Consider the following 15,343-nt stretch of genomic DNA (forward strand, 5'->3'; position numbering starts at 1 on the left):
TTTTAACACTACAATTTGTATTTGTTTTTATTATATAAAGCAGCACTGCCCTGTTACAAATGTATAATTTTGTTTTATGACTTTTCCCTTCCCTTCTCTCTTTTTTTTTTAATTCACATTTTACCTTTTGTTTACCATCACAATAAGAAGCATATAGAATACTTTTTCTTATATAGAGAATTTGCACTTTGGCAATCTTTGGCATCAGCCCGAGCTTAAGGTTCATTTTCAGTGGCCAAGGTTATTTACCCACAGAAAGTGCAAACTGCTGAAATCATAGAGACATGCAGACAGAGGAAAATAAAATATAAAAAGAAAATAATATATATATTCTTGACAGGTAAATAACTTGTTAGTAGTTTATTTGTTTTGTTGCAGGTACATATTATAACTGAGTCTTGGAAGATTCATCATGAGTAATTTAACAAAGGAACACAGAGTAAATGTAGTGGAATTTTATCGTTGTGAGATATCCGTATATGACTGAAAGAAATTTACATTCTGTAGTGGGGAAATGTCCTGAAATGTGGTTTGAACAGGATGGGGCTACTGCTCCTACAGCCAGGACCACAATCAGTGGCGTACACATGACCCATGGGGCCCCGGTGCGAAAATTGATCCGTGGCCCTCCCTCCCGCGCTTACTCACTGACACACTAACGCTAACACTCACACTCTAACACACACACACACACAAACACACACACACACAAACACACAAACACACACACACACAAACACATATTTTTTTTTGGCATATCAAGATGCTGATTGGACAGCATGATTTTTGCACAATTGTGCCTTAGGCTGGCCACAATAAAAGGCCACTCTAAAATGTGCAGTTACTTATTCTCTGTCCCAGACTGTAAAACAGGAGCTTCTGCCTGCTAGTAAAAAGGTTAGGAGAAGAGTAGACCAGCGAGTGCTAGGGAACAGTCCTTAGAAAGCGTAGAGCTAGCGCATCATTAGACACATTTATGGCAAGCTCAGGGTGCTGCCTGCAAAATATGCCCTTGGTTGGTCATCCTGCATTAATGGCAGGCAGTTTGACGTGCATTCACGCCAGGCTGACCAGCTAATTCTTCGTGCAGACACGCCCCTTTTTGGGCATGTTGGTGCCTTTGGGCGGTTTTGGTTATGTGATTCATATCAGTGGCCCACCCTTTTACCCCACCCACCTAAATCCTGCTTCACCGGACACTGCTGTTAGGATGTATGGATTTACTTAAAAGATGAAAGCTAGAGATTAGCATAGGGTATTTGTTTTCTGATAGCTATATGCATTGAGTTTCCCTATTTTAGTGTTAGGCCCATCATAATTGTCAGCACCAGGCCCAATGGGCTCCGGCCCTGGAGTAGAGCAGCCCACAGCAACTATCACAGTTCCTGCCATTGGCCTGTACCTAGCCAGTCCATTCTCCCTAGATCCCAAGGAAGCAACCCACACTGCTAGATATAAACCTCTTCCTGCAGAATAAACCTCCACCTCATACAAATAATATAAACAACCCACGCACAGACCCCACAGACACAACACCACTGACACTTTAAAAACATGCACACAACCGCACAGGTAGGTTCTCACATGCAATACCACAAGCAGCCCCAAACATACACACCACTAAATAAAATGCCATATACCATTCACATAATTTCACAAGCAGCCTCCATACACAGCCCACATTCATAGATATAATACACAATACCAGAAACTACTCATGAACATATACAATATAATAGCCCATATACGCACATATACACACAAATACAACACTACAAAGCAACTACAGCACTCATAACACAAGCAGAATGGACAACATACACACCTCAATTTAAAAAAAAAAAAAAAAACAAGACCAGCATGCAAAGGGACTTCAAGATCTTGTTTTGGTACAGTACTACTAAAAGGTTGCCTCTCCGTGATCTAGAGACAATTTAATTCAAATAATGTATTGAATATATTTTCAGGAAATGTGACATGCATGTGTTTCCCAAAATAAAGTGACTTGTTTTTATCTTTATCAGGGTCTAAAGGGATTTCCAGGTGTTAAAGGTGAAAGGGTGAGTATATATAGAGTTTTTAAATACATTCTAAATGTGTTCTTCTGAACATTTTACAATACGATATAACATATGGCAATACGAGACAAAGTAAAATACATTCAGAAATAACAATCGGGAAGAAAAGTGTGGGTGGAATAATCCAACGCTAGTAAATTTTATATGCTATATACAATCTTATAGTTACAGGTTCTTTGTATACAAATGGAAATGGCTTACATATGATAGAATATTTATGTTTGATTCTTTAAAAAATATATATTTTACAAAGAAGAATCTCAAGCAGGTTGTGGACAGTATGTACAGTAAATGAAATGCATTAGCATTGGACATGTAAAAGTACTAGTAATAAAACATTATGTCTGCAAAAAGTTTAAGCTCACCCGCCAACTTTGAGGTAAAACTTAGGTGTTTCTTTTGATGTATACATAAACATAACTGGCTTTAGCACTTTATGAGCCTGTACCATAATGGTTCTGTCATGGCAGACTAGCCTTTAGAGAAACTCTGTAGGGTCCATCCTTGATAAAGGGCAGTATATAGCTGCTGATTTTTGTTGAACGGAGCATCCTATACTTGCAATGGGCCTTTGAGGACCAGAATGTGGTGGCAGTATTAAATGCCATTGGTTTCTCCTCTCAGATGCAATATCTGAGTTGATATTTTAACACTGACATTGGTTTCTGACTAGACCAGTGGTTAACACACTTTGGCGCTACAGATGTTGTCGACCACATCTCCCCTGATGCTTTGCCAGCAATATAGCTGTAGGAGCATTACCAGAGATGGAGTCTACAACATCTGGAGTGCTGAAGGTTGCCTACCCCATGGGCTAAACCAAAACCAGATTGAGGGTATTTTTTTAAAGAGATTACAAAAATGGGATGGTTTTGTCATATAGAGATAGCAGAAGCAATGTATCCACACCCATTTTACTTTTATGGAGACTTTAAAAACTGGGCTTTGTGGTGTTCTGCATTAATAAATTGCAATTATTGTCACAATCCCTAGTATAAGAGAGTTGTCCACACTATAATTTGAACTGAAACTATTTGTATTCCCCAAGACCTCACAACTATATTAACATATCCATCTCTTCACTCACAGATCTGATTATAAACATTTGTATTGACTGTGAGTCTGTTGCTTATTTAATCTAGTCAAATATGCAGTGATTTTAATATTCAGCATGAGGTGTGTGTGATGGGGGTAGGGTGTAAAGAGCATAATTTGCTCTTGTTCTGGTCGATTACAGTAGGATACAATATTACCAGGTCAGCTAAGGCAAGCTATTTATTAGTGCTTTCTCTAAATCTCCTTAATCATTTGCCATAAAAAGTAAAAAAAAAAACTAATAGTTTCTATGGATACTATAATAGAATAGGGAAACGTACAATAGTATTAACTGTTTGAATGCCAATTGGTCAGTAATGCACTACCAAAACATTAGTAGGACTAGTCCCCTGCATGGTGGATCTGTTGTTTTTTTTTTTTTTTTCTCTGGTTCTTCGTTTCATTTTTTACAAATGTATTTTATTCTCAAAACTTTCTGTGATTAAATCTAGATCATTGAGCAGATAATATCAATAGATAAAAACTGGGGGAAAAAAAATCAACATTTGTACAATACTATTATAGTCCAAAGGCAGCTTAATCACCAAAGATGGAGTCTCTCTTGTCTGATAGGGGGCAGGATAAAACAGAAAAAGATGTAGTGCCTGAAGTAGATAAAACCGAAAAAGGAGGTGCATTTTGTTTTTTCTTATTTTTGTCATTACACATACTGCCTAAAGGACACTTCAGGCACTACACCTTCTTTTCCTGTTTTATTCAGCAGATAATGAACTGTCGAAACCCCAATTTGTCCTTGATCATTCATTATTTCATTATTTGCTGGATGGCAGATCTAAGGTCGTCCAAGCCCTTTGAAGCTTAGTAAGTGCTCACCACCAAACGTTAAATATATATGTTTATACAGCACAGTGTAGTGGTTATGGTATCCTTTTAAAGATATGTAAATAAAAAAACATAAAAAAAACTATTTGATGTAAAGCTGGTAGGTGTACACTCACACTTTCCAAAGCCAATTAGGCTCTAAATATTTAAAACAGCTGGTATTGTAAAAGGTCCACCACATACCTATAATTACAAAACTTCACTTCTCGGGGTAATCCTAAGAAAATATAAACAAGCAATCCAATAGTGTAGAATGCCAAACAAATGGAAATAGAATGAATGACATAAAAAAACAAACTTATATAGTGAGGAGCATGAGAACAGGGTCAGAGTATCACAGTACTGTGTTACTGGGGGTAACACCACCCATAAAGTAGAACAGCTTGAAAAGTAGGCAAAAAAAAGGCTTCATGAAATAACACTGAAGAAAGAAACATACTTCCTACCCTTAAACAGAAAATCTTATTTAAAGCACAATAAAATGCCTTCTGAAACACGTTCTGCCGTTCTCCATGGTTTTATCAATTGATAAATGTCCAACCTGCAGTACTCCATTTTAAAATCTCCCTTTGCCAATGTCAGTTTTAACAAAACACTGTTTTTAGCTAAAGTTACCCTTACTTTGCTGGTCTGAGTGCACCCTGATAAAAAAAAAAAAAGTTAAAACTTACCTACATTACAGCACGGAGGCCAAGGTAATTTGGAAAGTTTGTGTAACAGTATTGAATCATTTGGAAATATTATTAAATCAAGGCCAAAGTTAGAAATTGCATTACAATAACAAATATGGTTTTGAAGTAAGTAAGTGAGTGAGTGACAGAACACCAGCGTATCCTTGGAGGTCAACCCACACCCCCACTTTATTAAACTAACATCAATGCAATGAATGATTCATTAAGCATTTGAACTTTACTTCTTCCTTTTTTTAGATTCCTTCCATGCTGAGCTCTCCATTGCTTTAACTAGTCCACCATTTGTTGTTCTGATTAACTGCCTTAGAGAGATTAACATGCTTCATCTAATTTGTGTAGGAGCGAAACATTTTTACACTTTTAGAAATCTGGGACTGAGATGAAAACATCTGAAAAAAAAAACATATAAATCCATTCTTGATACTAGTACTTGTTGATGTGGGTATATGTAAAGCTCTTTGATTGCTTAAACAAAATAAACTACTAAATTCTCCAAGAAACGCTCTGCAATTTGCTTGATTTCCAGACAGTTATAATCCAATTGTCTTTAGGATTTATTCTCCTGGTGAATTATTAAGCTTTATTCAAGTGTCAGCAGGATTGTTACTTATTTCATCTCTGTTCAGAAACAACTAGGTGACTTAAATGTTTCCATTTTGATATCACTTTATAAGCCTCATTTACAAAATACACCTAGACATACAAAAGAAATATATAAAAAGAAAGAGAAAACCTTGTCAAAATGATAACAATTCTAACTTTTAATTAAAAAAAATGTGAAAATTTGACCCATGAATGAGTTGCGTATAAACATTTTGAATCAAATGTAAATCTATTTGTCCTTTAAGAAAACAATATATAACATGTGGGTTTGCTAAATGGGAACGAATAATCATACAGATTCCATGTGCCCTAAAAAAACAATAACCACATAATAAGAGTAATCTTTACAGGGTTAAATTGTAAACTATAGATTCCCGTTGATCTTTATTCCCCTGAACTGACACTGAAAAATAATTCTGATTGCTTTCCATTTTAAACTTTCAGGGCGACCGAGGGATTTCTGGAACCAAAGGAGAGAAGGTAAAATGTACAAATGTTTGCTATTTTTATCTCACATATAGCATTTAAAAAACAATACTTATTGGGAACCAGTTTGAGGTTTATCCACTAAACACTAAATTGCTATTTATTTATTTTTTTTACAAATTTTGTTCAATTGGGAAATTGTCCAACTCATCTTCAGTCACAGTTTGGCTACTTATGTGCACATTTTGCAGTTTGGTTTTCACTACGTTTTGATGTTTAGTGAAGAAGCTTCATGAAATGAAAATTTTTTAAAAAACATTTTACTTCTAGTAACAGTTCACCTATAGTGATGTCCCGAACTGTTCGCCAGGAACCGTTCGCCGGTGAACATAGCTTGTTCGTGGCGAACGCGGCGGGCGAACATATGCGATGGTCGGTCCGCCCTCTATTCATCATCATTGAGTAAACTTTGACCCTGTACCTCACAGTCAGCAGACACATTCCAGCCAATCAGCAGCAGACCCTCCCTCCCAGACCCTCCCACCTCCATGACGAACAGGGGGCGGACCGACCATCGCATATGTTCACCCGCCGCATTCGCCACGAACAAGCTATGTTCGCCGGCGAACGGTTCCTGGCGAACAGTTCGGGACATCACTATTCACCTATTAATGCAATACTTAAAAATGTAGAATTTGTACCATTTATCAAAAATAGTTTCCTAATATTACTATAAAATTAATTATTTACCTAAATTATTTTACCTCAGTGCCAAAGAAAAACAGAAGACATTGATCGTACTGTTTAACTCTCTGCATCTATATATGGGATGGCTAGTAAGGGGACCAATGAGGCAATTGCCTCCCCACTCCTCCCCCGGCCACTAGAAAACAGGGGTCTTACACCATTCTTCTGCTGAGTAAAAGCACTGTGTTGGTAGTGGGCGGGAATTGTGTGGGATCTTACTTAGTCCAGCCCAGTGTCCAATGTTCCTAGGCCTGATGCTTTTAATGAAAATGTATGGTGTGCCTGCACGTGTTTACAAGTGACAATAACATGAGTTGAAACAGTGCTCATTACTTTCGACACACATGTCCCTTGTCTGCTGGTTGCAGAGATACTGGAATTTAGACTTCTCAGAAAACATGTTTCATGTTAACTCCAGATGATCCTATCTGTCCTCCCTAAACACTCCCAAAACACAACTGGACCATAAAAAAAAGTTTTTTTATAGATTGATTAACAATTCTGGCAAGATTCTCATGCAATTAGTTAAGAGGTGCTCTAAATACAGTCCAATCCAAAACATTACCAACCCTTCTGGAATACCTACTTATGATCATGAATATATAAATTCTCTTTTACTGGATTATGTCCAAAATGCTGTATTCAGCTGACTGTAGCAATGACAATCAGGGTGTGGGTCTTTTGTGTAGAGCAGAGTTGACTAGGTAGACCAAGAACCAGACTAACCTCTGAAAAGCACCTGGACATGATGGCTTCAGGTTTGATTTATAAAGGCTTAAAGGGACATTTATTACATTCCTTTGTCACTTTAGTTTCATGAAGTTTATCACCACGATTTTCCTCTAACTGACATGGCAGAAGCTAGCATAATTCTCATCTTAAAACCAAACAAAACCTATAATCAAATGGATTCTTGCAAACCAATAACTTTAATGAATTAGGGTATCGAGCTTTATTTATTGCAAATCACTTACTAACTTTATCATCCTTAATTTACTCTCAACAACTGGGATTTGTCCAGACAAGACAATTAAAAGAGAGGATCAGAATGGCCAAAGCGGCTATAGTTTCCACCCTGTACTCTCTTGGATATCATGTATGTCCCTTGATATCCTCTGTCTGCCCTGTCTATTTCTCAGCCTGGACACTCACAATTCCTGTGACCTGATTGTCTGGCCACACCTTTTTCAAGTCCTTCTTTGGCATAATCTGATTCATAACTTATGAGTCTCCATGTACTAAAATCTCTACCAATGGTTTGGACTGAGAGAGGGTGCGTTTGTCCTAAGGTGTGCATGAGGGATGCCCCTCCCTTCTTTTCAATTTATCTCTAAATCTGCTTATTCCTATCTGTAATCTAGCCCTCAAAATCATAGCAGAAGATATCCTAATCTATATTGCCATCCCAGAAACAACTGCGTCTTTTCTCTTAGACACACGTCATATTTGTTGTTGAGTTAGCATTCTGTCAAAATCTTCAACTTTACCTTAACCCCACCACACTCCAATCTTTTTCCCTTTGCAATGGTAGCAGGAACAAACTAAATATATTAGAGATTTAATCCTCTTTATCCTATCCGTATTCCCAAAACTACTTCTAATCTTGAAGCACTCCTGAAAAGACTGGGCACATGTATTACTCTCTTCATTGGGACAGGTTTCACTGCTAAAAAGTATAATAATTCCAAAACTCATGTTTCCTATTCCAATACCTTCTAAAAAGCTCAGAAGGTTAAACTCCTTATTTTTTTTAGAATTCTAAAAATCCTAGAATCTCAATGAAAAGTTTACAACAACCAAGATTTAACTTGAGTCTAAAAATCCCTAAGTTTCTGAAATGAACATGGAAACTAGAGATAGCCATGCCTTGTATTAGGTCCCAGGCAGAAACTTATGTATGGAATATACACTATAGCAACTGAGCTTGGATATTAGTCAGAATAAAGTTAAATCGTAATAACCCACATTTGCATAATGGTCATTCATCTCTTCCTTTGACTAGTTGGGCAAAAGTGGGTTTTCGGGTTGTTGGAAACTGTATGGATATATTAACAAAAATGGGGTTAAAAAACAAATAAAGCATACAAAGGCGCTAATAACTTCTTAAACCCGGTGCAGCTAAATTTACCAAAGTGTAGTGTCACCTCTTACACTTAAAAATGTGATTAAGAAACGAAAAAGGTAATTAGTGCTCACAGAAAGAAATAGGTGTTACCTTGTACATACAATATTTCAGGTAATCACACGAACAGGTTTTCCTTGTAACCTACATATAAATAAATAAAACACACATAGTGTAACCTGTATATACAGTATTAAAGTGAGAAAAAAAGAATTTTCTTCAAACTCACAATTTTCAGAGCCTTTTACAAGTTGGCTCTAAACTTTTAGCGCTTATCGTCTCCTCCTTGAGACATATAATATGAATCCTTCAGGTATGTCCGCAGGAACTGATGAGATTGCAGCAGACTCCGGAGTAAGTATAAAAAATTATTTATTTAAACAAATAGTTTAAAATAAAGAATGTATATATACACAAATAAAAAGCAAATGTAGCACAACATGTTTCAACCATAAAAGGTCTTTTTCAAGTGCATCTTTCTTAACAAATGAATTAAAAATGCTTATATACCCTAAGGGGGAACAGGAAACAAAGTGAATAATTAATTGCACATGTATAATCAAGCCCACCCACCCACTTCCATATATAGTCATGGCCGGAAGTGCCACGCCAACCAAAATATGGCCGCACCTCCGGCCATGTACTGCTCCCTCCAAGCCTCCCCAATATGTCCACCAAGTCCTTCCCTTATTCTCCGTCGGGACCGTCCGGTCCGTTCTTCTGATTATCACTTCATGTAATTCCGGCTTGTCGGCGCGTCACTTCCTGTGACGTGAATCACATGGTTGTCAGACGGAACGTCACTTCCTGTGACGTATCGATCATTGCGTGGTAAAAAGTCACATGGGTGATAGGCGAAACTCATTTTGCCCTACTCCCAAAATGGGAGTTAATGAGGCCTAAAATAAGCTGAAATAATCATCTGGAGTTGCTGTATGTCTCATGCAATGGGAGTCCGCTTGCATTTTGAATGTGGACTGCCCTGTTAGGTGGATTCAGTCGAATATGCAACTGATTTAGCTATCGGAGCTGTTGTCTGTTCTCAGTATTTTCTTGAACAATGTTTTAGTTTATTTCATCTCACATATGATTTTAGTGAGAAAAGTGTCGATGTAAACAGTTCACTTTTTTATTATTATTATTTTATTATATTTTTTTTTAGATAAAACCGATCTCCCCAAGGATCATGTTCAATTTATTTCAGATGGCTAAGATTAGACTAATATTAGATTAATATTATCCACTATAATAAATATTTTTGATATAGTGAAGTCTGGAATGACAATGGTCACACGGTTTGCCCCCAGTTATGACAACTCTTCCATATAGTTAGCATTGGTAATCTGAACACTTTGTGACAGGGCCGGTGCAAGGATTTTTGGGAACACAGGCGAAGATGAGTTTGGCGCCCCTGCCCGCCCCCCCAAAGCATCTTCAGCTGTGTGCCTCTTTTGTTTCTTATCCCCTTTTTAAAATGTCTTACCCTTTTTAGTGTATCTTATCTCCCATTTTTCACCAATGTGTCTTACACCTTTCTTGTGAATCTCTTACAACCCCCCTTTGTGTGTCTTACTCCCCCCAGCCTCTTTGTATGTCTACTTCTCTCCCAGTCCTTTTGTGTCTTTTACTCTTACTGTCTACTTTGTGTGTTTCTCTTTCATTACCAGCCCGTCTATCTCCCCCCAGCCCCTCTGTGTCTCCTTTTCCTCTTCTCCAGCCCCTCTGTGTCTATTTCAACCCCAGTCCCTTTGTATTTCCACCCCAGGCCCTTCTGTGTGTTGCTTTCACCCCACCCTCTCTGTGAAGTTTCTTACCCCCAGACCCATCTTTGTTCTTTCCCCCTTCTCCCCTGTCCCATAGTATGCTCCCCTCCTCCCCTGTGTTCTCCCCCTCCCCTGTCCCATAGTATTCTCTCCCCTCCCCTGTGTTCTTCCCCACCTCCCCTGTCCCATAGTATTCTCCCCCTCCATAGTGTTCTTCCCCCCCTCCCCTGTCCCATAGTGTTCTTTCCCCCTCTTCTGTCCTATGGTGTTCTTCCCCCCCTCCTCTGTCATATAGTGTTCTTCCCCCCCTCCCCTGTCCCATAGTGTTCTTTCCCCCTCTTCTGTCCTATGGTGTTCTTCCCCCCCTCCTCTGTCATATAGTGTTCTTCCCCCCTCACCTGTCCCATAGTGTTTCCCCCTCCTCTGTCCCAGATTATTCCTTCCCCCCGCCCCTTAGTGCCCCTCTCTCCCCCCCCCCACTTGGTCCCGGTGTGTCTCTTACCTTTCTGGTAGCGTGGCCGAGCGGAACAGTGCCCACCGCGGTACAGGAGCTTCAGTTTCCTGTACCCAGCTGGACTGACAGGAAGTGCTCTCTCAGTGAGCACTTCCTTTCAGTCCGGCCGGGTTCAAGAAACTAAAGTTTCTGTACCGCAGTGCACACTGCTCCGCTCGGCCACGCTAAACTGACTGAGTGACTGGCAGGAGCTGTGTGCCCACCTCCTGCCAGCTACTCTAATCTAGCGCCCACCCGGACTGGTATGCCCTAAGGTGACCGTTTGTGCCGCCTTATGGATGCGCCGGCCCTGCCTTGTGATCATCTGTTACACAGATAGGATTAATCTCACATTATTACGTAAGGATACCACATTATGGAGCTATCTAGTAAAACTGTTAAAAGAGCAAAAATAATAAGAAAAAAAAGCAATTTTACTAATATATTACTAATATTACTAATATTGCTGCCTCCATTGCTTAGTAGATAAGTCCTTAATTGTGTACCTTTAATTATGGCAATCTCATAAAAGGATATCAAATTAGGGAGTTATCTACTAAACAGCTATTTTCCTAGTTTTGCTGTTTCAGTTGCTTAATAGAGAAGTCTTTAAATTATGAAAACAAATGGATCCCAACAATTTAGAATTTTTTGAGTTTTTGGTTAATTTCCTTATGTAGGAATTTGGAAATTCAGATACTTCATTATAGCTGAATTTACCCAAATTTGGACACATTTCTAAAATTAATAAGCTTTCCAGATGTTAGAAAACTTTCAAATGATTTATCTACAAAAATCCCCATAGACTTTATTGATAACAACTGTAGATAAACCATTTGCCTTATACCACACACATATACAGCCAAGGTTGGCTTTAAATACTCGAAGTCTTTCAACACTTTGATATTATGGTGTCCAAACCAGGAAAGTGCACTGCATCTCTATCTATTACCCATATTTTATGTAAAAAATTTTATCATTGTGTGATACAATTTTAGTGCCACAGTAGAAACATTATTAGGTTTGAATTATTTCAGTATACAATTTTGCCCTACCAGTTGATTTAGTAATATTCATCTTTCCTCCTTTCAGAAGATATACTAATATAATATACTAATATATACTAATATAACATAGTGCACTATTATATGATACATTGTCGCTTTTGTAACATATGTGCCATTTTGTATTCTATCACTATTTAGATGATATATTCCACAGTAATTCAGCTGACTTGGCATACACTGTTTATTCTGAGATCTTGTATATGCAGGATATTGGGTCTTTCAATATTATAATTTGTTATATATTTTATTACGTTGTGTTTTATTCGTTTTTAGCTCATTTTTAGGATTTGATAACAGTCACTGTCTTGTAGATTAGTTTTGTTGCACTGAAATAAGCACTTACATGATAAAAGTCACTGTTTCGTTGACTTGTTCTGTTGCACTGCAATAAGCGCCTTCATTGTTGCACTTTATTATAACACAATTCCGGTTGATGTGCTCTATATCTATGTCTAAATCAAGTCTTTAATTGATATACATTGTTAATTATTTTTTACAAATTTTTTTCTTATACTAGAAATTACACTTCAGATATGTATATTGTGTTTTACACTGAAGTCTTTTCATTGTAGTGCACCTCTATTCTTTTTATTTTTTCCTTCATTTGGTTTGTTTGGTATATTTTAAAGAACACAATCTATAGGGTTGGTGCAGCTCATTTAATACGTTTTAGTGGAGTGCCTTCTTACACACATTTTTAGTAATTTATAGTGTGAACAAATAGCATGCTCTATATAAGTAGCACACTGAAAATGTTAACTTGCCCCCCACCCTCAGCCATAGCCATAAACTGACTGCTATTCTCTGAGTATATGTACCTGGAAATAATTCACCCTTACATCCAATATCTTGCAATCAATAGCCCACCTACCTTACATGGATAAAGGCTATTGATACTGTGGAAGTCAGTTCTGTAACTAGGGTAACATTTCTACTAAAATACTGCTTACATTCTGTTGGAGAATTTAGTAAGAAAAATTACAGCTTTTTACAGCAATAAGAAATATTCCTAAGAAACTGTATACTTCAATATTGCTGTAATTTTCTTAATGATAGACTATGTTTATGATTTATTCTCCTTTACCCAGGGGGACCCTATGACAATTTATGGGACACAAGGCTTTAAAGGAAGCAAAGGGGATCCAGTAAGTTCAACCATTATTAAAATTATTAGCATTTGTACAATGGAGTGTAAACTAGACTTGTTTAGCCGATTGTCCATGTGGTGGTTCAGCTCGTCTGAATATTGTCTGAATATTGTCCATGCAAAATATTCAGGAAAAACCATTCCGATTTAATATTATGTATATATTTTGCAGGAAACTGAATAAATGAAAAATTTTGTGGTTTACTCATAATCATCAATCATTTTTCTCCCCATCAATAAACTTTTTTTAAAAAAAAATTTGGGTGACGCGGATTGAATTCCAAATAAAGAATAAAACAAACATGCTTGTCCATTATGCAAGCCATTTTTTTGGTTATACATTCATATCGTGCTTCAGAGATATGAAAGTCAGACAAACTGTTGAGCTGCATACATTCGGACAAATGTGCAATTTGGACCAAAGTGAATGCACAAGTGTAGTATAAACAGTAAATAAGATATAACTGTTAACAGGAGGCACAGAGGGTCCTACCCAGTCAAGCTTGTAATGTAGAGAAAGGTGAAGTACAGGAACACTAGAATAAAACACCAGTTCAAAAAATTAACATGAGAGGATTTGGAACTACTAACAGAGTTTTTTTTACTAAAGATGATTTTAACGTGAATTTCAACCAACAAATAATACCATTCACAGACCTCCCGCAAACTACCCCTTTCCAGACATTCAACTTTTTCCGACACATACAGATCAAGAGCTTTCTTGAAAAGTCGGCAAACAAACAAGCAGGCACTACGGCCCTCAAGTCCTTTGAAAAACTATGCATGAAAGCACCAGTCCAAAAAGGACAGATCTCAGCACTATACACGCATGCCATTCAAACCATCAAGGAGGGATCCCTCACGTATGTGTCGGTGTATGTGTCAGCTAGGAAGGACCTAGGTCCAGCAGAAGACCCGTCGGACGGGGTCGACATATGGGAAACCACCACCATTATCTCCATATGCGTTAATCATAAAGAGCAAGCCTATAAAACCTTAATGAGGTGGTACCTCAACCCACTTAAACAAAAACAGGGCAGGTCGGACACAGACTTATGCTGGGAAGGATGCGGACACAAAGGTATCTACCCCTTAAGGTGGGAATGCACCTCAATCACTCAAGTTTGCTAACAGGTCACATCCATGGTATCCAAAATCCTACATTCAGACACTTAAAAACCATGGATATGGCTCCTATCCAACCACATACTAACACACCCAGAGCACAAAACAAAATGATTGCCAGAATTGCGCTAGCGACAAGAAGGGCCATTGCAGAAAAGTGGGGAAGCCCGGATACCTCTTGCATGGACATGGTATGATGTAAAATAACAGACTCCATCAAAATGGACAAAATGTCCACAATAATACACAATATAACCAAACACTTTCACAAAATTTGTGACCCATGGTTTTATGAATTCCCCATCTCCCATGCAGGAACTGAACACTTAAAGTAAAACTTATCAGTCACCACCTGGACACCAAAATACTGCCTAGACGACAGGAAATACGTCCCTAGACACTCCTCCTCCTCACTCGTCCCCACACTTACAACCCTCCCCTTTTTTTTCTACCCTTCTTCCTTTTCACCCCTCTCTCATCTCTTCGTCCTTCTTCTTACCCCCTCGCTACCCTACCATCTTTATTCCCTCTGGGAAGACCGGACACCTCGTGGGCACCACCTTTGTGGACCCTCCATCAGGCACACACGGGACGGCTCCCGACCCATGCCACCAATATTGACCATATAGTCCGAACTCAGTCCTAGCCCGAACACTGCTATTACCAAACTATCAAAACAGCACGCAGGTCAAAGATCCTGGCAATCACACAGGACACCTGTTTTTGCTTGATCACCCCAAATCTGTATACACTGAAATTTACAAATATAGACTTGTTAAAAAAATTAAAAAGGTAAGTAAAACTATTTAAACTATATTTTTTACTGCAAACTGTGGGGAACTTATGTAGAGCTAGGAAAAGATACACTATTTCTTTAGCTTATGTTGCTGAAAAATGTAACAAGCATTACTTGCAGCATAGATAGTATGTACCGCTCTTACTTTAAATGCAATTCTTTAAAATAACTTTTATATACCACATTTGTATAAAGAAATATATAACATAAAGCAGTTTAAATGGAACAAAACATTGAAATGGTCATTACCTCCACCAATTCACTTGATGAGTCAAACAAGTATTCAGATTACATGACTAAAGCTGGATACGTAACAGTCATAAATGAAGAGCATAAACACACACAT

General features: G+C 38.0%; 1 protein-coding gene across 1 annotated transcript in view; it reads left to right on the top strand.

Moving 5' to 3' along the window:
* Positions 1 to 15,343, top strand: part of LOC134601732 (collagen alpha-1(VII) chain-like) — a 414,484-nt gene that overhangs the window by 265,154 nt on the left and 133,987 nt on the right. Inside the window, exons 81-83 of the mRNA XM_063446237.1 lie at positions 2,025 to 2,060; positions 5,756 to 5,791; positions 13,018 to 13,074. Coding sequence (XP_063302307.1) covers positions 2,025 to 2,060; positions 5,756 to 5,791; positions 13,018 to 13,074 — 129 coding nt within the window. The remainder of the gene's footprint in view (positions 1 to 2,024; positions 2,061 to 5,755; positions 5,792 to 13,017; positions 13,075 to 15,343) is intronic.

The sequence above is a fragment of the Pelobates fuscus genome, chromosome 3 (genome assembly GCF_036172605.1).
Source record: "Pelobates fuscus isolate aPelFus1 chromosome 3, aPelFus1.pri, whole genome shotgun sequence".
Lineage (NCBI taxonomy): Eukaryota > Metazoa > Chordata > Amphibia > Anura > Pelobatidae > Pelobates > Pelobates fuscus.